A 23,487-nucleotide genomic window follows, 5' to 3' on the forward strand; every position below is an offset into this window, starting at 1 on the left:
AGGAAGAATTAACAAACATGTTCTGTCAACCAGCTCTTTCTCATGACAGCGAGCACTGCATTCTTAAACTCTATGCACACACAGGGAGCTTGTAGTCCCATCTCATTTTCTGAGCTGTAGCTCATGCTGATCACAGTACATCACTGCTTCTTCCCATACTTCTTCCTTCTACTGCACACATGGACTTTGTGGAAATGTGATTCCATAGGCTTTATTGGACTACTCATTACTTGCATATAATTATTAATGAGAGGAGGATGAGGTCTTGAATGAAGCTGGAATTTTTTGGATGTGAGTCTGCACTGAAAAGTAATTTGGAATAGAAACTATTGGAGTAGTATTTCATCTCTCCTGAACAGAGTTGGCTGTTTATCTCTAGCCAAAAAAAAAAAAAAAAAAAAAAAAAAAGAAAGCTTTCTTTTTCCCAACAGTCTCTCTCTATCAGTTTATTACCTTTATTTGTGCCTAATGCTTTTGTATACCAACATTTTCTTGTTATCCTTTATCATTTACAAGCATTTTTCCCTTCTAGGCCATTCAATGGGCAGCATCTGTGAAAAAGATTTCTGTTTATAGCTTTGTCTGGAGGCAGATGGGAAAAGGTCAAGATAGTTCTTGGGGAAGTTTTTAAATTAATAGCCGTAAACATATGCCACACAAAATATGCTGTCAAAATATGATCCAACAAAAGAACCCTTGTTCTTTGAAACTGCTAAATAACTTTAAGGCTTCCCAGTCTTGTGTCAAGAAAGGATTGTATTTTTTCTCGTCACTGTCACTGGCATTCTGAACTAACATAAATGGGAACACTTGCTCTGAAACATCCCCATTATGCATCTTGATGTTATAACTGGTGACTAGATGGAGTACTGATGGCACAGCTAAAATAGTGCTTTTAGGAAGTAGTTACTGGTTTATCTCTATAGCAATAGGTGCTCTGTCTTTCACTGGGGTTTGAAGAGGTCCTCAGCTCACTCTTCATCTCCTTCCTCATTTTCCTCCCCTCTCAGTAGGAACCTGTGCTGACCCCGTTGCCTTCTTCCCAACTCCAGCCTGGATTTCCTCCCGGCTACTTTAGAGCCGTTCATTCTCTAACAACTTTGCCATTCAGCCCTTTTGTTACACTGTATACTGTTCTGCAACTTGATGAAGGTTGCGTGGATGATTGCTTAGCAGGCAAATCAGCATTCACACCTGAGCAGTCTGACCACGGTGGTAAAATTTCCAGGGACTGCCGCCAGGTCGGTCACACCGAGCAAAGTGGAACCGCCAGCGCCTGGTCCTCCTTTACCACCAAACCGTTGCTCAGCTGGCCGCGCTGCAGAGGAGCTCCTGGGCCCCGCAGCCCCCAGCGATCACAGCAGCGCGATCTTCACAGGCTGTTGCTGGGACAGGTGTGCGATGTGTATGGAGGCCGGCTGCTTGCTAGCAGATTGCACGGCTCCTGTCCTGCACGACACACCTTTTGCAGGGTTCAGTGGGAAGACACGAGTGACAGAGCTCACGTAAACCCCCGTGACACCGTGCTGCTCGGGATCCTTTTAGAACTTCCGAGATAAATAAAGATTTATCGAAACGCTCGGAATCGAAACCCTAACATCTCAACGCGGCCAACAGTGCTCAGCTCTCCGCGCCCACCGCTCCGACCCCAGCACGTCCCACGAACCCCTCGGTCCGTAGTCAGGACGAGCCGCATCCCGAGCATGCTCAGTGGCCGGCGTCTGTTCCTGCCCCGCTGCGTTGCCAGCACGCGGCCGCTGCCAGAGGAGGCGGTGCCGGCCATTGCGGGCCCGCCGCTCTTCCCCATGGGCAGCCGCGCGGCGGACGGCGCGGGGCCCGAGCGGCCGCCAGGTGGGAGTGGGGCCGGCGCCCCGCGGGACGGCTCCTGGAAGGGGCTGCCTCAGCGCGCGGGGCGGCGCCGGGTGCGGGACGGGGGGCTGCGGTGGGTGCCGGTGCCGCGCTTCGTGCAGCCCGCCCGCGGAGTGGGTGCCCCGTGAGGCCGAGCTTGCGGGACGGAGGCTGGAAAGGCTCCGCTGCCGCCGGGCGAAGCGGTTGACGCCGAGGGATGGGCACGGGCGTACCGAAACGCGGCTGGGAGTGTTTGCGTCGTGTGCCGGGCAGGTGGTGCCTGTATGCGCTCCTGCGGTACGGAACAAATACTGCGTGGTGAGGAGGATAGGCGTTTTGCACGGAATTTGATTTCCAAACCTGATTTGTAAATCGTGCTTTTCTCTATCCGTTTTTCTTTTCGTTTTCATTTAAGAGGATGGCACACCAGAAGCACCTGGTGAGGAATCGAGAAGGCTCACCAGGCAGCAGCTATTTACCATGCTTGCAGCAGCTTCCATAAACTTCAGCTCAATGATATGCTATTCCATCCTGGGCCCCTTTTTCCCTGGAGAGGTAAACTACCTGTCTGTTCTTTCCTTTGTGTTTTTCACCTTGAAGCTTTTATAAGGATCTTGAGCACCATAGGACCTTTATAGCTGTGTATGAGCTGTGGTTTACTCTTTGGTTATGGGAATTGGTAACGGCATCCCGGTGCTGGCTAAAATAGCTCAGAGTGTAAGTAACAGTGACCTGGCTCCTGCTCACGGACTTATTTCATTGTCCCCGTGGCTGCAGAGGAGACAGCAAGCAAATGGCAGAGCAGCATTCGCTTGCTTGGTTTCACATGTGGTCGCTTTGTGCTAAAGCTCCACATCCATTTCCTGCTGGAGCTACCCTGCTCTCTCAAGTCTAAGAAACAGGTCTCCCAGCTGGCATCCAGCTCTCAGCGTAGGAGGTAATAGATTAGATAGTGAGTTATAGGGACAAGATGGATTAAAAATAGAAATGAAGTAGTTTTTTTGCGGAGTGTTGTTTAACAGTTTGGTGATAGAGCTGAGATTAAAACTCAAGCCATGTCCTGACTTGCATTTCAATACTTTAACATCTCAATGCCTATTTATTTATTTTTTCCTCTTTGTTAACTCATGCTTGACTATCATTCACTGTGTTAAACATGCTGAACTGCAGGAAAAAATATACTCTCTATTCATGCTGAGTGACTGCAGTGCTTAAGTAAGGGATAAAAAACATTGTTGCAGTACTTTTGCAGCAGAAATCCACTTCTCTCATGACCAGGTTGTTCCCAATTGTTAAAAGGAAACGTTGAAATTTTTGCCCTTAATATCCAGCTGGTACAGCACACTTACACTGGCATAAGTAAAAAATTTCGTGACACTTGTTATCATACAATATTCTGAGTTGGAAGGGACCTACAAGGATCACAGAGTTCACATAGGACCATCAAAAATCCAAACCCTATACCGTAGAGCGCTGTCCTAATACTCCTTGAACTCTGGTAGTTGGGCCCATGACCACTGACTGCCTTGGGGAGCCTGTTCTGTGCCCACCTCCCTCTGGTGAAGAACTTTTCTCTAACTCTTAGTCTGACCCCCAGACCAGCTCAACTTTGTGCTATTTCCTTGGGTCCTGTCGTTGTCCCCAGAGGGCAGAACTCAGTGCTGCCCCTCTGCTCCCCTTGTGAGGAACTGTAGGCCATCATGAAGCCTCTCTTCCAGCTTCTCTGGTCTGGGCTGAGCAAACCAAGGGGCCTCAGTTGCTCCTCATACACCTTGTCTCCGGACCCTTCACCACCTTTGTATCCTTTCTTGTGTGCAAAGGTGGGCTACAAAGATGGTGAAGGGGAGAAGTGATAGTGAAGTTATCAGGCTGCCCTGTTTGCTGCCTTCTCGCTGTGAATGAGATCAAATAACTGAAGATATGGCTCACCAGCTGGAGCAGTGGGTATAAAGTCTGTTCACCTTATCAGTAGCATAGCACACAGTGCAGCATTTCTGTTCTTTGAGGATTTAATGTTGCTTTTCTCTTGATTATGTGTAGCTTGAGTAGAAGTGCAAGATGTCTTTAAGTTGTTGTAGGGTTACCTCATGAGCACCTGTTGCCTTTGAGAAAAGAAATTGTTTTGTAACTGCACAGACAGAATTAAAAAGAATTTACAAAGCGTGAATGTTACTCACCTGAGGGGTTTGCCTCCATCTTTACTTAGTTGTGATCTTTTTTTGCAGGCAGAAAAAAAAGGTGCCAGTAACACAGTTGTTGGCCTGATTTTTGGATGTTTTGCTTTGGTCAATTTCTTGACTTCTTTAATCATGGGAAATTATGTAAGTATCATTGAAACTGTGATTTACTTCTTTGATGACACAGGTTGCTACACAAGGACAATTCTGTGAGGGTGAGAAAAGAAATGTTTCTTCAGGAGTGCTCTTGAAATTATGTCTGCGGTAACTGGAGCCTGGCCAGCCAGTCTGAATCTGATCTAGGTCTTGTCAGCACAGTTTAAAAAATTACTCTTCTACAGTTCCTGAAAGCAGCATAGGGTTTCTGAACTGCAACTGTTGTGTTTGTTTTTTTTTTTTCTCCTCTGGTTAACTTTTCTGTTTGCTTCAGAACAATCTATCTGTCCATCACTCCTCCTTTATTTTATATCTTCCACTAGCCTGTATTTTATTTATTTCACTTATATATATATATATATATATTCAGTTTTATTTGTCTGTGTTAACAAGGTGGGTTTTTTATTTTTTTTCCCTGTAGTCTGCCTTTTTTTCTGATATATTGCCTTTTTCTTAGCCTGTCCTTCCATTATGATGCTGTTGCTTAACTCAGTTTCCCCTTCCACTTCATCCAAGTGCAATGTCTCCAGTTTTTCCAGCTTCAGTTTTCTTGCAGAATCAGTGTTTTTCCTCTGGTTGGATCAGTTACAGATAAGTTACATCACAATTTGTTTGTTTGTATGCTAGAGCACTGTTTTTTCTTAATCTTTGGCCAGAACTTAGCATCATACCCTGCCTGAGTTGGGGCTGCTGCAGTTTCACTTTCTTCTTTGGCTGGGCAGTTTCTCCTCTTAGCCAATGGTGATGTTTTGTTCTTGGGGATGAGGTGGCTCATCAGTGTCACACAGTGCCTTTGGTAAGTCTGCTCTTGGTGCTTGTCATGGCATTCAGCTGTGACACAACCTCACCAAGTACTTCACAGCAGAGAGAGCCACCCTCACTTGAGGACAGGTGAAGTGAGCATGTCTTTGCCAATAGAGGTGGGCAGTCCAGGAGTCTGAAGACTTGAAGGTTTCAACGAAACTTGGTGTAATGCAGGTTTCAGTATTAATGACTGGAACACGAGGATGCTGTCCAGGCCTGAGCAAGACAAACAGTCTGAAATACCTACTGTCCTTAGGGGATGTTACTGTGTAACAGCTTGGAATTAGAAGCTCCAATGTACTTTGTTACTGGATTAAGTTTTCTGTCAGGGCCTGTTCTCAACCTTCACATTAGTGATGAGGTCTGAAAACTGGGTGATTTATCTGGTAATAAATAGAAGGCCTGAAGATACGACGCCTCCTATTCCAAAACTATATTTTTAAGGGTCTTTAAAATCAGCTTCTGCTGACTCTTCTAAGCCATGTATGAAACAGGTATTGCTGACTTGGCACCACTGACTTTACGGAGGGGGAATGTATTAATTTTAGTTGGTCATGAGGAGTCCTGCAGCAATCTGCTACCCTGCGGAAGGTGCAATGTGCAGGTGTGAAATAGTTAACTGCACCATTGTCTTACCGTGCTGAAAACTGGGTTAAGTCACTTAACCATTTAGAATATTTTTAGGTTCAGTGTTGTGTGAAGACACACAGTCAGGAGAAGTGTCTCCAGATCTTTTGGTTGTGTAGACTGTAAAATAGAGATTTTTTTCAATCAAGAATGCTTTGATTTCTTAACAGTAACTTTCTGATTGAAGTAATAACTTGGAAATTTTATTTAATCTACAGCTTACAAAGATTGGAGCAAAATTCATGTTTGTGTCAGGGATGTTTGTTTCAGGATGTGTAACAATTCTATTTGGGTGAGTAATTTTTGTTTGGTTGCTTTGTTGTGTTTGTCTTCTAGTTATTTTCATCCAAATGAAAAGACATTCACAAAAAACCTGGAAACTCTTGGACATCTTTTAGGTGTTGCTTAAGTCATTTTTTTGCATCTTTACTTTTATTTATCACTTGTAAAGCCCAATAAATACTTCTCCTTTTCAAGGTTTGTATAGTACTTTGAAAATTAAGAAGAAAGTTTCTATAAACAAAAATCTTCCAGAGTTAATGAACTGCAAGAAGTCTGCCAAGGTGCAGCAGTAAGGGAACTACATATGCATAATATTTTAATTGTTGCTTTCTTAAAAGAACAACAACAAAAAAAACCACCCACAATTGTGGGTGCAAATAAGACGACTTGCCTGGCATCCAGTGAGGCTAAGCCACTCATTATAGGAGAATAAAAGTATTATTAAAAATTAAGCAAGTAATTTTTTATTAGGTAGTTGTAATTCATTGCATCAGACTCCTTGAATCATTGCTTGGAAGAGCTATGAAATACAACAGAGGATGGCTTTGTTGTGTGGTTTTGGTTTTTTTGGAGGGGAGTTAGGAGACTGTGACTTTTTTTCTTCCCTTTTGCAGTGTCAAAGATAGAGGGATAGGGTTTGAATGACTATATTGATATGATTAAAAAAAATGCAGCAATAGAAAGTACTGTGTGTCTTACAGTTGTGTCCTTTAACTAGTAACAATGATATTCCTGAGCCATTTTTGGATGACTTGTTGCATCCAGAAAGGTCCACGTTTACTTCTTTTTTTTTTTCCCCAGAATGTTGGACAAGGTGCCAAGTGGACCAATGTTCATTGGTTTGTGCTTTTTAGTAAGAGCAATGGATGCAATAAGTTTTGCAGCAGCAATGACAGCATCATTTTCAATCCTTGCAAAGGCATTTCCCAATAATATAGCTACTGTCCTGGTAAGTACAAAAAAACAGTGTTACAGCTGAGTACCCGCAATACAATGAATTAGCTGTAGGCAGTTCTAAAACTGGGAGGATAAAATCTGCTGTCTCACTTGCAAATGTATTCTCAAAGTTATCGCATAGTCTTTATATAAGATGCCAGATTGGCTGTGATTTAATTATCTGAGTTTTTCCCACTGCAGTTTCAGTGTTTCCTGCCCCTAGTGAGTGAACCTAGTTGGCTATTTGTGGAAAGAAAGCTTTAGCTAGACATGCTCACCTCCACGCAGGAGTGAACATTCCCACCCCACCATAGAGGCCATAGCGTAACTCTGCATGTGGGAGAGGGGATCACTTCAGCCTGGGTTGGCCTACAGGTGCTTTCCATCAGTAAAGCATTTGCCCTGCCTCAGGACTTGGATGCCTGGTTGATAGCTGAGTGGCTAACCCTGCAGTGGGTTTGGGTACAGGTGGTTTGAATAACATTCCTTTTGCTATCCCACTTTGTAAAGGTTATCATAACATTGAAATTTCTCAATATACTGACTTTTTTTTTTTAAATCTGCTTTCTTTTCCATTGTTTAGGGCAGCCTTGAAATTTTTACAGGGCTTGGACTGGTGCTGGGCCCACCTTTAGGTGGCTTTTTGTATCAATCCTTTGGTTATGAGATCCCTTTCATTACGCTGGGATGTGTGGTATTGCTCCTAGTGCCTGTGAATATGTGCTTATTACCAAAATATGGTAAGCACCTTCCTCCTTACCTTCTTTGTTTACCTTAATTTCTTGTCTATATAACTGTCCTTTAGAACATTGTTGGCTTCTGGAATCTGATTCAACTCAGAGGGCTGAATTAATTTTCAGTCTTCATCAAGCCCATCTTTTAACAATTGATGCATGTAGATGGCCTGGAATGAATCCAGCATGTCATGTGTATTTCTGCAAACACTTAGGACTCTGGAAGTAAGCTGAGATATATTTTTGTTTGTGTGTCTCCTTAGCTTCAGAGCCTGTAGAGGGTCAGTGGTATCTGCTTAATATCAATTTGTTATAGCCAGCTGAAGAAAGGCAGGAGGTAGGCTTTGTTTAGGACAAGAGAGTGTGGTGTATTTGAGGATTTGGTAGTGGGGGAAGAATTACAATGAGAACAAAATGGGGGATTATTTGTACTGACTGATATCTAATCTGATTATCATGAAAGAATGTTAAAATTAATAAATGCAAGGGTTAACAGAAGTGCTGGAGATCATACACGTTTGGTTAAATTTTAGATTATCCTGTTTAGGCAGAAAGATAGCTTGAAGATAAGTCTTCCCACAGGACGGCGATTGAAAGGTTCTGATTTTCTTATGTTCTAATTCTAAGAGAAACAGAATAACTATAAAATAATTTTTTTTTCCTCATTTTTCTTCTTAAATTCAAAAGCCTTGAAGATTATCTTCACTTATACTGGCTTTTAGAAGAAATTTGCTGTGGTTAACCACATGGCCACTTGAAACTACACTAATAAATGTAGCTCTGAGTTGGTGGATGCAGATGAATGAACTTTAATTTTATGTATGCTTTAAGATGGCATTCAGCAATTAGAGCACAAACAGCGTCAAGAAGGGAGCCTGACTTAGAAATGATATCCAACAGAGGTACCTTAAGAGAAGCTTCCTGTCTGGAATATGAATTGAACATGTAGAGGATCTGAATTAGTGTTAGTGTACAGATGATACACTAAGAGACTTCATTTTCCCTCCTTTTTTGCTTGTTTTAAATCAAAACGTACACATGAAATTTTCATAGTATAAGGACTAGAGAAGAAGTAACTGCATTTTCACAATATTTTTATTTCTTCTTTCCCTTTCTTTTCTCTCAAATCAGATTCGATCCCTACCAAGGAGTCATTTTGGAAGCTCGCTCTTCTGCCGAAAGTCTTATTTCTCTGTTTTACTATATTTTCTTTAAGTGCATGCTTAGGCTTCTTGGATCCCACAATGTCTCTATTTATCTTAAAGAAGGTAAGTTCTGTTGATGTGCAGAAAAGTCCTAACTTGCGGTGAACAACTGGTAAAAATTGTACTTTAAATTATCCTAAACAATATTACACCTTATTCATTTGAGTTGGTTTAATTAGCTTGATTTCCAAATAATTTACACCATCAGCTGACATCAGGAACTTTGAGAACAAGGAAGTTCAGGGCTTTTAAAATATTTGCTTTTTCCACTGAATTGGCTTTCAGCTGCAGAAGCCATTCTTTTAACAGGAGGGTTTTATAAGCAAGGCACTTTTTCCTCCTTGCTGAAAGCAAATTCTGTAAAGTTGCAACAGTCATTTTTCAGCATCATGTCTCTTGATGGGGACATGGTGTCACAGCCCTGCTTTCACTTACAACATTGCCAGAGAGAAATTGGTTACACCTAGGCAGTTGGCTAGCTGGGTTCTTCAGCACTTGTTAAAAGGCAAATGTTTTCCTTTTGATTTATTTTAATATTTCTATCTAATTTTATTTATTTGTTTTTCCAATAGTGTCTAAAATAATTAAGAGGGAATGGTTCCTGCACGAAATTAAGCAGTGCTTTTTGAGTTGCTTATTTATTTGTTTTTCTAGGGTATAGCATTTTATAAGATGTTGTACCACTGCTACTTTTTTCCTGTCTAGTTCAGCATTAAGTGTACTTATCCAGGATTGAGAAGGCTTGGTGCTAACATCTTTAGAAATGTGAACACATCTTCTACCACCCAGACAGGATCTGTAATTATTCCACTGTCGAATAGTGTGCAGTGGTGTGACTGCTGCATTTTCCCTCCTCTCTGCTAGCAGATAGTTGCTGTGAAAGGGCTGTAGCATTCTTGGCAAGTGTTCTTACCACAAAATTAGAGTTGTTATCATGTTCTTGCATATGGAGAGGAAATACTGAATGTTTATGTAGTTCATGCCACATGAAACACCCTGGAATACCTTCTAGCTGTTAAAGCATTCATTTGAGAGATTAGTATGCATTTGGTTCATTATGTATTTTGTTTCAACATAGAGATGTCACTGCATTATGAAAATGTAGGCCTTGGGGTGTTTGAAAGAAGCCTCTTACTCATTCAGTTAAAAATCTTTCTTTGGTTCAAAAGCCATTGTTGTGTTTTACAGTACTACTTTCTTTTAAGATGCCCTGGTTAGCAGTGGATGCCTATGGTTTTTATGCTTTTCTAAATGAAACTATAATTGAAGATTGGAGTGGTAAAGATTAAATCCGCTTAAATTTCAGTGTATGAAATACCTGTTTCAAATACGCCAGATATCAGTGTAAAGGTCCTGTGTGCTGGTGTGAAGAGATAGCATAGTGTTTGTGCCTTTTTTTTTTTTAAGTGAAGTCTTATCTGATTACAGTCATGTCAGGCTTTGTTACTATGTGCTTAAAATTGGATTGGAAAGGAAACTAGCTTCGCTGACTTCAAATACTTGACAAACATCTGTATGAGATAAATAAAATATGTAAAACTCTGCATAGATTTAATTTATTTGACCTAAAATATAATTCTTGGATTGTCCTTTAATTAATGTAACTTGTACGGCTTGTGTTGTTTTGTTGTGTTTTTTCCTTCACATAGTTCAAACTCCCAGCTGGATATGTGGGCTTAGTGTTCCTGGGTTTGGCACTCTCATACTCCCTGTCTTCTCCCCTCCTTGGACTCCTAAGTGACAAAATGCCAGTGAGTACTGTCCTGATTGCTTGTTTAGTGGTGATGTCCTCTGTACGTTTAGCTAAAAGTGGAGGACTTCCCATATTGAAGTAATGTACATTGATCTGCTGTTGTGAAGAGATCTGTGTTTAGGGACCTTGCAGGTGCACTGAATAATGCCAACTTAAGGTCTCATTTGCAAGGTCTGGATTGTACAAGAACATATGAAACTGTAAAGGACACTGACTAAGTATCTTACAGTTGAAATGTACTGAGTTTTCTTTTGGTGAACTAAGCACAATGTTTCCAGCCCATACGGAACAGACTGTTAAAATGTGTTACAGTTATTCATGCAGTTATTCACATCTGATTTTTATCTACTTTTGAGAAGAGTAAGAATTATGTAAAACTGCCTTGTTGACAACCACTATTAATTGATCAAGGAAAACTGGGCTTTGAATAATTTGTATGAAGAGCGATGACAATTCTCTGGTGTTTTGTTTTTTTTTTTTTTTCCCTGACTGAAACTAATAATGACTTTGTATATGAGAACTGGTTGTAGTGCTGTGCTGTATTTCTTATGCTAAGGCCGAATGAGACCTAGAATATTTTTCCAACAGAGCAGCACCTTTATTCGGTATTCTGAAATCTCTGTACTAAGCACTGCTGACAGTGATTGCACTGGTGACAAGAAAACATGAATTCAGTGTTTCTTAATGTTGTTTAGAAATTGTGAATTGCTAGTTTATTTGTAGTGATGGTTAAATAGACCAGCAGTACTTTTTAAAAGATGAAGATTTAGAAGAGGAATATTAGAAAAGACAAAATAGCTGCAATACATATTCACATTTTTAAATTGCATGCTTCTTCCTTTCTTTCACAGCACCTCAGGAAATGGCTGCTGGTGTCAGGAGGCCTAATAACAGCCCTGTGCTTTTTCTTGTTAGGACCTGCTCCTGTACTGCACATTGAAAGGTTGTGAATTGCCTCTTCTTGAACCTGTCTCCTGAAGCAATGTTTTAGTCTTTGCTAGCATGGCCATTATCATGTTTGTCCACAAGTCTATGTTTAGCACCTCTGACCTTGAAACAGAATGTTTTTGCTTCTGACTCAAGACTATAAATGTAAATCAGTGAAAGTACCTGAAAATCGAGGTGTAGCTAAGGTAGAAATGATAGCATTTTTAAATAGATCCTTTTTCTATGTATTTTGTTAATGTTTGCTCATGTTAATGTGTGTGTTGAGAAGAGTGCTGCTTATTTATTTTTCTTGCCTCCTGGTTCCATGGCACTTCAGCAAAACAAAGTCCTCTTTCTGTCTTATTTTTCAATCTTCTCAATTTCATCAGTGTTCATTAACTATGGGTTTTACATGTGTGGTTGTGTTACTAAATTAAGCTTGTCTGTCCACCGCTTCTCTTGTGTGTTCCTCTTAAAATTAGCTGCTTTTTGATGGAGAAATATTTAAACTGAGCATGCAACATTGAAATGCTTTGATGAAATCTTTTTTTTTTTTTTAAAGCATAGAGATTTATTTTCAAGTCTAAGTGCTAGGACAATTCTTTTTGACTTCTGGAAACTTAGTTTTGTGTTCAATCAGTGTGATTTGACGTAACAGCATTCAGTCAAATGATGTCTTGGTCTGAAAAGAATCTTCAGCTGTTATTAAATCCTCTTTTGCAGTCAGTTGTGGATGTTCGTCCTAGTGCTGGTTTTCCTTGGCTTTTCCCTTGGAATGAGTGCTATCCCAGTATTTCCAGAGATACTGCAGTGTGCATAGTAAGTAGTTGTCCAGTGCATCTTCCATGTTACTAATTGTAGGAAGCTCAAGATGTAACTTATTTTCAGAGGTGAATGCAAAGTGGGTTTTTGGTGTGGCTGTTTTCTCATGTTGAGACCAAAGCAGTGAGTAGTAATCACATGCTTCTTCCACTTCATTTTTTGTCCTAGATTTTTCTGACTGAGTATCCCATTAAGACACAGTCATATTACAAGTAAATTCTTGTAGATGTGTACTTCTGCGCTACAGGCACAGTTAATAGACTTATAATCTCATAGTATGGGGTGACTTGTGTGTGGTTTCATATACACAGGACTTATTTCACCTTCTTAGGAAGATTAGCCTGCAATGTGCACTGGATTTTCAGTCTGCGTTGGCATTGTGCCAACTGGCAAGTTGCACTTGCTTGAAGTACAAAGTCTGTCATGTGGCTTGACAGCAATGTCCTAGAAGGGTCTTAATTTACTTTTGTAAGTATGATCCCCTTGAAGCAAGGTCTTTCCTTCTTAAAAGCCACCTATCAGTGTTTTACACTTGCCGTATGAAATATGAAGACTGAGTGATGGTGTGAGAAGTGTCCCCAAGAAGACATGAGAGATGATAAGTAGCATTGCAGCCTTCTAGAAAAACAGCAAAGAAAGTACTGGATAAACAAATGTGATTCCACCAAACCCATTTTAGGGGAAGGCTATAGATTGAGACACAGTAAAGTGTTGTGCATCTCTAATTGTGCTGTCTTCCTGCAGTGAAAATGGATTTGAAGAAGGGTTGAGTCTACTGGGGCTGGTATCTGGGCTCTTTAATGCTGTGTGGTCCCTTGGGTATGTATGCAGTCACCTTTTAGTAGGCTACAGTGTTTGGTTGTTCTTCACTATTGCCATGTGAAAACATTCTGAATTCCAATTGTGGTCACTGTGTTGACTTCCATTCAAGAGATTCTTGCCAAATGTGTAGTGATGTGTTGAAATAAGGCTTTTATCCTGCAAGGGAATGGACCTGTCTACCTTTAAAGTGCATTGCCTTCATATAAAAAAAAAAAAAAGCCTGCACCGATTAAATGGGTGTTAGTTTGCCCTCTTTAATGGTTATTTTTGTTGCCATTGAAACCTTTGATTTTATTATAGACATAAGTAGACTCTGATTTTTTTTAAATTTTTTTCTCCTCCTGCATTTACCTCTTTTTTATGTTCTGCATGGAACACTCTGTTCTCTTTTGACTACAGCCATTATTCAGGGTCTGTTTTTGCAGAGCTTAGCACAGTGTTCCTGAATTTCTTACCCAGTGGTTGTCATAGAAATGAGTGGAAGATGCTACTGACTTGAACAACTTTCCAAAGTTGTTACTCAGTGAGAAATGAGTTGGCAACCCTCTGTTGGCAGCCACTTTCACAATATTCTGTCAGTCTGTGTAGTCCTCTGTGGCTGCAGATGGGTTTCAGTTGCACCATTTTTATAAGATAAACAGGACATCTAGCACTTAAGTTATTTGTTGTAGGGTTCAGTACAGATAGATGCAGTATGAAGTTAATAAAACTCAGTTTTGTGCTGCTGCTGAGCATGCTGTTATTATGGCTGGCTTCCAGGAAATCTCTTCTTGTACAGAGTTTCATCCTTTGCTGTAGCAAATGACAAAATCATGTAGGACTTTTGCATAACCTTTCATGGCATTCTTAGACTGACACAGAGGAGCCAGGATGTTACATGCAGCTCAACTTTGTGAGCACAGTAATGAGAACCATAACCATCACACTGTGCCTTTCCACCTGCATATATCCATCTATTTCCAGATTTGGATGGTTTGAGAGATGAGGGTTTAAATTTCTTTTATGGTAGAAGGTATCTATGTAGGTGCTGTTAGAACATTGTAGTTAATGGAGCCCTCAAGCCATGCAGGATACAAAGAAGAGTGCATTTAGCATTCTGATGTATATCCTGTCTATAGCTGAGGTGACAACTCAGCAGATTTATTGGGGCCATGACAAACAAAGAGTTAATACTTGCTGCAGAAGTCAGCTTCTTTGTTGATGAGGAGAGAATCAGTGGAGGAAGTGAAGGCCACAAAGTGCAATAAAACCTGTGCAAATAATACAATCTGTACCTTTTATTTACTTGGGATATCTGCACCTCTTTTTGCTTTGTTTCAGGGCATTTATAGGTCCCACTTTAGGAGGATTTCTAAATGAAAAACTGGGTTTTGAATGGGCGTCAGCCATCCAAGGAGGATGGGCAGTGTTAAGCGTAAGTGATAAATGTTTTGCTTTTTATATATGTTGCACTTAAGAGCTGTTGTATAAGGTTGTTGTTATTATGATTGTAATTGCCCATTTTCTCAAAGGGACTTGCAACTGGAATATTTTATATTGCTGAAGCCACAAGGAAAAGGTATGTGGAGTTATTCTTTGTTTTACTTAAAGCTGTATAAAGCAGATGTTTGGGAGCCATACTTCCATTTCTTCTTCACTACCAATCTGATATCGAATGACAGAATGAGCAGTAAAAATACTGCTTACATACATCTCTATTTTTTACTAAATCCTCACTGACCTAAACAGAGACCTGAACTATGTCTTGCCTTTTCTCTACGTGCAATTGGACTTTATTGTGACATTACTGGAACTTTACTGTGATAGTAAGGAGTAAATCCTACTGATGGCTCCTCCAGAAGGATATCTGTGAACTATGTCAGTAGAAACAACTTTCACAGCAGTAGTACATAGTTCTGCACAATGCTAAGGAAACAAATTCAATGATCCACTTAGCTCTTTCCATATTTTGTGTGAGTTTTATGTTATAATATTAGTATTACATAGAAATATCTACAGAATGTTAAACCTGTTTCTCCTCTCCCATTCCTTTCCTTCTGCAAACAGCTCCAGTTCCAGCCTGCAAAACCCTCCTAGTGATAATGAAGAAAGAACTCATCTATTGGGTAGTGAAACATAACCAGAAATTATTTTGATCCTCTGTTTATTATTGTAGTTTAACTTAGTGTTGAAGTGAGCGGGCTTAACAGTGTTTTGTTGTTCTGGACTTGGGATACATGATCTCCCAAGTGAACAACCAGTTGTGGTTTAAGTTGGAGCTGCATCACTGTTTTGAAACACTAAACACTGACTGCCTTTCTTTTGGAAGTCCTCACGTGGATTGGCTGCACTGATGAGTAGCCCTCAATGTCAGCCTGTTTAATTGTATTCCGTATACAGTGTACCACTGTATGTGAAGAGGTGCATTTTCAAGTGTCTGGCTTCTGTACTTGAGCCTGCTGTGCATTACTCTCAGATAAAGCTACTATTTTGCTACTACGATTTTTCTCTATTTTTTTAGAAGAAAGACTATCTATTAATATCTTAACTGACACTGTAAAATTTTGAAACAGAATTTGAAGTGGCAAAGCATTTAAGCACAATGCTGTTTTCAATAAAGCAACTTTTTTTTTCCTAAGTTCTGTGAATTTTCTTGAAGAGGAAGAGTCTTTGTGTCAACAAGCATTTATAATTCATGAAAGTGCCTGAAAATGAGAAGTGAACATGTCCATGCGGAACTGATTTCCAGTCTTGGAGGAGATGGGGTACTCCAAGTGTGTGTGTGTGTGTGTACATGTACATTCCTCTAACATGCAGAAGCTTAGGTTAGTCTGTGAGATAACTGTTTTGCTAGTAAATGCCAGCAGCGATGTTTGTCCTAGTTGTCTTTTCAATAAGTGTGTCTATCAGAAGTCTAGGGTTACCATTTTTCAACAGAGAGGAGAAAAATCTCCTCCTAGATACTAAGCACAAAAGGCGAGGTGAACTGAGATATGGACACGCCTTGCAAACTGACGCTAGATTTTTAGTCTTCATTTGTGGCATGAGTCTTGTCTTTGAACCCAGAACTGGGCCCTAGAAGAGGTACTCTGTGGTATCCGTTTGTCCCACAAGTAAAGAAAATGGTTTACTCCGAGTGGTTTGCAGTCAACTTTTTTTGTTGTGAGTAGCCAGTGGGATTTACATGAAAAATTTTCTGTCAGAGCCCTTTTTTGGGTACTAATGAGGAAAACTGCTGTGAGAGAGCTGAATAGGATGCCAAAAAGCAGAAAAGCAATAGATTTTTGTTTGTGTCAGGTATTAGATCTTTCTGAAATCTAGAGTGTACCACTCAGCCTTGTTTTAAAATGCCAGTCCTGCCCTTGCTGTAGGTGAGGCAGTTGAGAAGGAACTGAGAGAACCAGGGGTAAAGGATACAAGGTACAAATCCATAGAAATGAGATTTCATTCATTCTGAGGAATTACCCGCTTTTCTACCTGATTTGTGTTGTTAGGACTTGAAGTGGTAGGGATTACCAGAACATAGATGTCACTGAAAATAATGAGCTATCCTGCAGCCCATGAGCTTCTCTAGTTGTCCAGTAGAAACAGTAGAAAATTAACAGCTTTGGCACTACATCTTCTCCCCTCTTCCTTTTTTTGTTTTTGCAGTAGAGGTTAAAAAAAAAAACAAAAAACAAAAAAAAAAAAAACCAAAAACACAATCTAAATTGAGATCTGGTTTCCAGATCTGTTCTTCAGACTAACACTCAAACCTCCTGCCATGATTATCTAGGAGTCCAGGAACTATGGTTAAAGAGCAGTGGAATCTCCTATGGGGAACTGAGTTCTCCCATGTCTGGTGCAGTTCTTCTCTCATCCAATGGCAGATCTAAACCCAGTTTGCTTTATTAGTGCAGTTGTATGGTCTGAAGTTGTGAATAAATACGAGGCACAAGTAAACTCATTTGGAGCAGTGCTGAGCTGGTGGTGGCACCATTAGCATCCAAACAGCAGTGCTGATCTCAGGGCCAATCCCCTGCCCACACCCTACTAGGTGTGTGTGTGCTGGTTTTTTGCTCAGGTTTCCCAAACTGGCTTTCTTCTGCTGTGACCTGGGCTTACATTAACCTACCTTCCCACAGCAATGATGTGCTTGAATAGTTTGCTAATCTGGCTGGCAGTGTGTTTCTTCAATTGCAGCTGAGCAATGACTTCTGTATCAGTGGTGTAATGCAGATTGCTCAGTGCTCACAACTCTCTGACCTTCGGCGTTGTGAGGTTTTTGGGACACGGGGATTGTGTTGCATGGTGTTGACTTCCTAGGGAATTCACAGGTTTCTGCAAGATCTCCCTTATTAAAGTTCCCTATCTTTGCTTGCCCCTGTCCTCCTCTTGGGTGACTTCAGGTTTCAGGTATGGGGCTTTTGAGGTCTCATGTCTTTGCTGTCTCCTCCCGATGCCTGGGCCTTGGATAGCTGTGTCACAGCTGCCTACAAGCAGTGTGCGATTGTCAGAGGGCAGAGAAATGCCTGCTTCTCCTGAGGAGGACTTGTTGCTGATGGCAGAAATATGGATATTTTGGAAGTGGCCATCAACAAAGCTGCCAGACAGGTATTGTGACTTAATTAGAGCCGTTCATTTTGGTAAATGCTCGTCAGCTACAGGAGGGGGGAGATGTTGTCTTTTGTTTTTCTGTGTCACTACTAGGGTGTCTGTATCGTTGTGACTCCTGAAGATGGTATTTGCAGCTGGGTCTTCATGAGGAGAACAGTAGATGCTTATCTTGAAAATATTCCAGACCCCCAGGTGGACTGCATTCCATGTACTGATTCTGAAAGGTATAGTCTTTGCTATAGAAGGGGAACAGTACAGTTGGGAAAAACAACTACATTGAGGATTGCTTATGCATATCATTTAAAATGTCTTGGGGCAACTGTTAGAGGAAGAAAAGTTAGACATTGTTAGTTGCCATAGATAGCTTCAGACAACTTCCTTGATAATTTTTTTTCCGTAAATCTTTGTCACTTTCATTCTTTTTCTGTGTGCGTATTAGTTACACTCATGAAGGTCAAGATTTATATAAAAGAAATAATGGCCATTTTATAATGTTAATATATTTTACTTCCTTCAAATTAAAGTGTGATATTGTTTTGACCTAGTTCGTTTTTACATTACTGCATTATAAAAGGAAGGAAGCTCAAGTTTTATTTTTCCTTGATAAATTGTACCATTTTTAGTGGTTTACAAGGAGGCTGAGGGAAGACCTCTTTGGTCCCTCCAGCAGCCTGAAAGGAGGTTGCAGTGAGAATGGTGTCTCTCTCCTTTCCTCAGGTAACAAGCGATAGAACAAGAGGAAACGGTCTCAGGTTGTGCTAGAGGATGTTTAGGCTGGACATGAGGAAGTATTCCTTCATGGAAAAGGGTGGTCAAGCATAGGAATGAGCTGCTCAGGTGTTGAAGAGATGTGTGATTGGTGCACTGAGTTTATTGATGAGACTTGGTAGACCAGGTTGATGGTTGGACATGATGATCCTCAAAGTCTTTTCCAGCCAGATAACACTAAGATTCTGTGAATTTATGAAAGATAATGGAACACAATGTAGAAGAAACAAATTCTGAGCTACATCATAATAGCAGCTGAATCAAGAGCTGAAGCAGAATGCTAAGATCAGATATCTCAGATATCACGGTCACATCATTGTTCTACAGGACAGCAGCAAAAAGGAGAACTAGAAGATGCAAACATTAACTTTCACTATGAGGAAACCGCTGCGTTCCTCAGTTATTTGATTTAAGATAAAGCCAGAGTTTCAGCATTCTAAGCTTAGAAACACAAAACCACTGCCTCCTGTTGAACAATGGAAAACAATTGTATGAAGAGCAATTAACTTAAACTGATTGTTTTAGTGGTCTTTAGTTTTAGTTTTGGTATTTATACTCATTAACTGTTTTTGATATCTTATTTCCTTCCTTGCATGCTGATTAGATTTGCCCCCTGACGAGTACAGAAAAGACTGAGCTGCTTGGCAAGGAATTACTCCATCTACATCGTTGTGAATATGGGGAACAAGAAGCCATGTAAGTTCAGTCATTCAAGGTGACCAAGTGTGATGGTTACTACCAGTACAATACGAACATTATCTTTGATTCAGAAAGGAAACTGGTGGCTTGTTATCACAAGGTACAGCAATTCTATGAAGTTCAGGAACTGGATGATCCACGGGTAATGAGAAATGTGGAATAAAGGCTACTTCTTAGGCTTAAGTGTACTGGTACATAGAATCATTATTTAGGAGACAGCAGCAAGTCACTCCCTTAAGATGCCTTCACTCCTGCTATTCTTTAATTAATAGCAAATAATGAAATGAAATTTAATTAAAACTCTTAGGACCATCTATTTTTAGTGTTTATCAGTAGGAAGTAGCATGAAGCATTAAAACTTTAATGTCCTGAACTCCTGCTAAGTAGAAATCTCTTTCACTTCTGTAAATCAGAATCACAGATATTTGTGCTTAATTCCTCTTGCAATGGTTTGAATTTTCCTTTTCAATATTAAGTAACATGTTCACAAAACATATTCTCAATTACTTGTATTTAAGTGAATGAATACTATAATTAATATTATTGATTCCAACCATTTGATTCCTTTTCTATTTTTTTTTTTGTACTTTTCTGTCAACAAACAGTACAGCCTTTTTTGTGTCCAAGAAACAGTTGAATTGCCTAAAGGATCCAGAATTTTTGACTTTCAATACATCCTTTGGATACTTTGGCATTTTCACTTGTGCAATCTTTCATAATCCAGCCATGGTTTTGGTGAGCACATTTCAGATTGTCAACATTCTATTTTCAACTGCTTCTGTTAATAACTCTCCCACTTTTGTTGGTGATCCAGTTGCACTCAACTATGGGAATGCATGTCAATTTTCTTTCAGCAAATACACACTCTGCTTTGGATACAACAGGTAATATGATATTTATCTCATTCAGAAGGAAAACATTTAGATATATTTGTAACTCAGTTGTCCTGAGCTGAAATACCCATAGCTTTCGGGCATGCATACACACGTAAACAGGATTAGGACTTCTACAGATAAAGAGGAAATCAGAATGTGATATATAACAACTCAGAAATGTTTAAGATAGCTGCAGTACCTTTAGTGCCTTTTAAAGTGATCATTCCTGAGATTTCATGTGTGTGATTGGTTCTTCATCTCTGACTTGCACTGTACTAGTGCTCATCAATGATTTGTTCATGTTAAAGCCCAAACTTTTTTTCTCCACTAGGTGGAAACATAGTGCTGAGCAATGCTCCTTAGAGTCTCGTAAACTACAGAAGTTCTCTTTGCAAGCTCTTTGCTGTACAGATTTCCTGAGAGGGTGGTAGAAGTAAAGCACAGATTTAATGTTTTCGGAATGAGAGAAACTTACTGGTGCTGCTAAAAAAGTATCCTTAAAATTTGCCTTTGAAATGAAAGCAAACACAAGCATTATCTATTCTCAGTGTTTGATGACTGTAAGCCAGACAACTAACATTGTTTATAGATAGTTTTTACTCTTGGCTTTAAAGATACATTTACATGAAGAACTTGCGTAGGAATGTGACTTTTGGTAATTTAATTTCTTTACAGGTAATGTTTTTTACTCAACAACATTAGTGTTCACTTTAATCAGAAGCACTCCTTTTTCTAGTGGAGCTAGTGGATTTCTAGTGGACCTGAACTTAAGAAGAAATGTACATCTTCAACCACTTAAAGCCTATCTTACAGCATAGTGTACTAATCTTGTGACTTACAGTACAAGAAACATCAGAGTTTCTTTTACTTCCCATTGATAGCAAAAAAGCTTTAGATCAGGACTGTAGTCTGTGAAGACTTGGTTTAGTTTCAGAACAGTCCAGTAGATATGTTTAGCTAGTCTGCTTACTTGTGCTTTCTTTCAAATCAAAAGCTTACTGGTTTTGTGTATGTGTGTAGGGAGTGGTACTTATGCCCCAAATGATCTGAGAGCATATTATTATTATACAGAAACAGAAAACAATCACCTTCTGGTGACAGAACTGAGTTTGTGCCTTTGTCTGTCTCCTGACTGTCTTTCTGCTGTTCACTGGAAGTTGTATAAAAGCAATATCAGGCAGTTTCCACCAAATGAGAATTATTTCAGTGTAGTTGTTTACCACATTCTCTTATTTTTCACTGAACTCAACCTGAAGGAAATCATTCCATTTGCCAGAAGGACCTTTGTTGCCACCTGAGTTGCAAGATGTCAGAGAAGCAGGAAGATGAAATTTATGTTCTAGATGCCTTTGATAGACTACATGCTATTGAAGGAGAGTATTATTGGCAGGTAGTAGTTTTCTATTTGGACAGCGGGAAGTTGGAATATTCTATTTACAGACCCTTTGTATTTGTCCCATTTTTGATTGAGGTGGTTCAAGAAGACTCATTTTTAGGCCTCTTTCAAAACTACTTTATGAGACATGTTAACATTAATGATGTTGATCTCATTTTTCTGTTTATATTATGATAATATCGTAATCATGAAAGTCAAGACCCTGAATTGATCTTTGCTCTAACAGGTTTCTCTTGTATGTTTACAAAAGGAAGAGAAGATATTAGAGTTCTCACTGACTTCATATGGATGCTCTTCTCAAAGGAGAGAGATACTTTCTGCTGTGGATTTTGCCACTGTGCAAATGTTATTTTCTAATGTGTAATTATCTTTCAAAATGAAGAAACTAAATATGGATATAATGTTTATATCCAAATGGCTTAGCATATTGGTTATTTTAAATTCTTAGCATATTGGTTATTTAAAATTTTTCTGCTAGGCTTTTCTTTTTAATTTTAAATTTAAATTTTTGTATCTTTCTTACTATCTTACTGTATCTTTTCTTACCGTCAAGTCTAGCTCTTGTTTGGTGAAAGCTGACTGATATTTTTGCTTTTCCGTATCCTCTTCTGCACAGATAGGCATGCTGGAGTGTAGGAGCATAGAACTGAGCATGTGTTGGCAGGCAGCAGTGACCACACAGGCCAAGTTTGCCATGTTCTCCCTCAGTAGCATGTTTGGCACTAACTGCGTCTTTCCAGAAGTCTTGTACAGCGGTGTGCAGCTGGCCCCTGGGGAATTTGAGGTAATAAGATGCCCTTTGGAGTTGCCAGTCATGTAGTATGAATGATTAAAAAGGCACTGCAAGACATGGAATTTAGTGCCCTCAATTTCAGTAAGTAGCTCAAGTACAAGGCAGCTTTGTTTGTCTGGTTTTACAAGTTGAATTTGTACAGCATCTTGATCAATCCAATTCCCTCAACCCCTGACCAAATAACTGGAACTCTTATGAACTGATAGGAAATTCACAGAACAACCCATATGTCCACCTAGTCTCTTAGAATAAAATCTTTCCCAAGACAGAAGTATTGTATAGTTTCTATTTAGACATGGTAGCTCCATATAAGAGATTCATACATATTGCATTCATACATATTGCTTTTCTGAGACATCTTTCAACCAGGTCAACATTAATGAGTATATTATTTTGTGTTTGTCATACAATAATATTGCTTAGTTGATGTTCCTTTTTTCTTTACTTTTCCATAACTAGGTGCTAACTGATGGACCTCTCATAAACTGCTCTGGTACATCCAAGCCAGTTTTGAGCGTAGTGCTCTTTGGGAGATGGTATGAAAAGGACCCTGTGCATGCATCAAGCTTCACTACGATATCACTGCTTAAGATTTTGTCTGCTTGTTTCTGTAGCACTAACTATAATATGAATTGATGTTAATTAGTGCAAATACACATAATTATAATGGAAATTATTTCTTAAATTGCCCTAACAAGATAGTCATTGCACATTGATTTGTGTACTTAATCTTGCAACAAAATGAATTTCTTTGCTGGACAGTTCTGTGTCTGTTTTTGTATGATAGTTTAGGATTGTCATAGACTTGTCCTTGATCCCACTGGGGACAGCAGGAAGTAAATCCCGTTGACTTCAGTAGCATGAAATCCAGACCCAGAATAGAGGATACTGGCCCAATAACAAAAGATTTTTAATCATCTGAATTTTTTTAGGGAGATGTATTGAAGTCAGTTCCACAACACTGTTCAGCCACATATCTGAGCAAGCCCCTTTCTAAAACAGATAAGAGGAATGAAAACTTTGAAGGCAGATGGCTGAACTTTTAAGTTATCATCTACTTGTAAAAAGAAAACAAGCCTCTTAAGAATGTTGCTTCAAAATCAGATAATCAGCTCAGTACTGTGTAATATTTTGGCATGCCATGCCCTAAATTGCAGTTGAGGGAGGCTACTTGATCTTCCTGGATGCAGTTTTACAATGTGGAAAATTTCTGTTCCACAAAACTATTGATAATTGTCACCTTTTCTAAGCAGTTAGGTGGAGCTATAATAAAAATCCTGAAAAGGAG

At 39.7% G+C, this 23,487-nt stretch overlaps 2 protein-coding genes across 2 annotated transcripts; both read left to right on the top strand.

Annotated features, from left to right (window-relative positions):
- Positions 1 to 1,612: 1,612 nt before the first annotated feature.
- SLC18B1 (solute carrier family 18 member B1) lies at positions 1,613 to 15,702 on the top strand. The gene is made up of 14 exons (XM_031610628.2): positions 1,613 to 1,851; positions 2,264 to 2,403; positions 4,074 to 4,169; positions 5,831 to 5,904; positions 6,696 to 6,843; positions 7,414 to 7,570; positions 8,696 to 8,832; positions 10,419 to 10,520; positions 11,374 to 11,465; positions 12,173 to 12,268; positions 13,016 to 13,090; positions 14,414 to 14,507; positions 14,605 to 14,651; positions 15,140 to 15,702. The coding sequence occupies exons 1-14, from the start codon at positions 1,704 to 1,706 to the stop codon at positions 15,210 to 15,212; spliced, it is 1,479 nt and encodes a 492-aa protein (XP_031466488.1). The 5' UTR covers positions 1,613 to 1,703; the 3' UTR covers positions 15,213 to 15,702.
- A 150-nt stretch (positions 15,703 to 15,852) lies between these two features.
- LOC149919043 (uncharacterized) lies at positions 15,853 to 22,644 on the top strand. Its single transcript, XM_090135778.1, has 4 exons — positions 15,853 to 17,665; positions 19,041 to 19,132; positions 19,741 to 19,870; positions 22,023 to 22,644. Exons 1-4 carry the CDS (start codon positions 17,624 to 17,626, stop codon positions 22,224 to 22,226), a joined length of 468 nt encoding a protein of 155 aa, XP_089991904.1. The 5' UTR covers positions 15,853 to 17,623; the 3' UTR covers positions 22,227 to 22,644.
- The last annotated feature ends 843 nt before the right edge of the window (positions 22,645 to 23,487 follow it).

This window comes from Phasianus colchicus, chromosome 2, assembly GCF_987193195.1.
Source record: "Phasianus colchicus chromosome 2, bPhaCol1.hap1.1, whole genome shotgun sequence".
NCBI classification, from domain to species: Eukaryota; Metazoa; Chordata; class Aves; order Galliformes; family Phasianidae; genus Phasianus; species Phasianus colchicus.

Bases quoted from the DNA above. Each gene is read 5' to 3' on its own strand.
- SLC18B1 (XM_031610628.2), top strand. From the start codon at position 1,704: ATGCTCAGTGGCCGGCGTCTGTTCCTGCCCCGCTGCGTTGCCAGCACG. The intron at 4,170-5,830 runs GTAAGTATCATT...TTTAATCTACAG, and splicing joins CTTTAATCATGGGAAATTAT to CTTACAAAGATTGGAGCAAA. The intron at 5,905-6,695 runs GTGAGTAATTTT...TTTTTTCCCCAG, and splicing joins TGTGTAACAATTCTATTTGG to AATGTTGGACAAGGTGCCAA.
- LOC149919043 (XM_090135778.1), top strand. From the start codon at position 17,624: ATGGATATTTTGGAAGTGGCCATCAACAAAGCTGCCAGACAG. The intron at 19,133-19,740 runs GTAAGTTCAGTC...GTCAACAAACAG, and splicing joins TATGGGGAACAAGAAGCCAT to TACAGCCTTTTTTGTGTCCA. The intron at 19,871-22,022 runs GTGAGCACATTT...TCTTCTGCACAG, and splicing joins ATAATCCAGCCATGGTTTTG to ATAGGCATGCTGGAGTGTAG.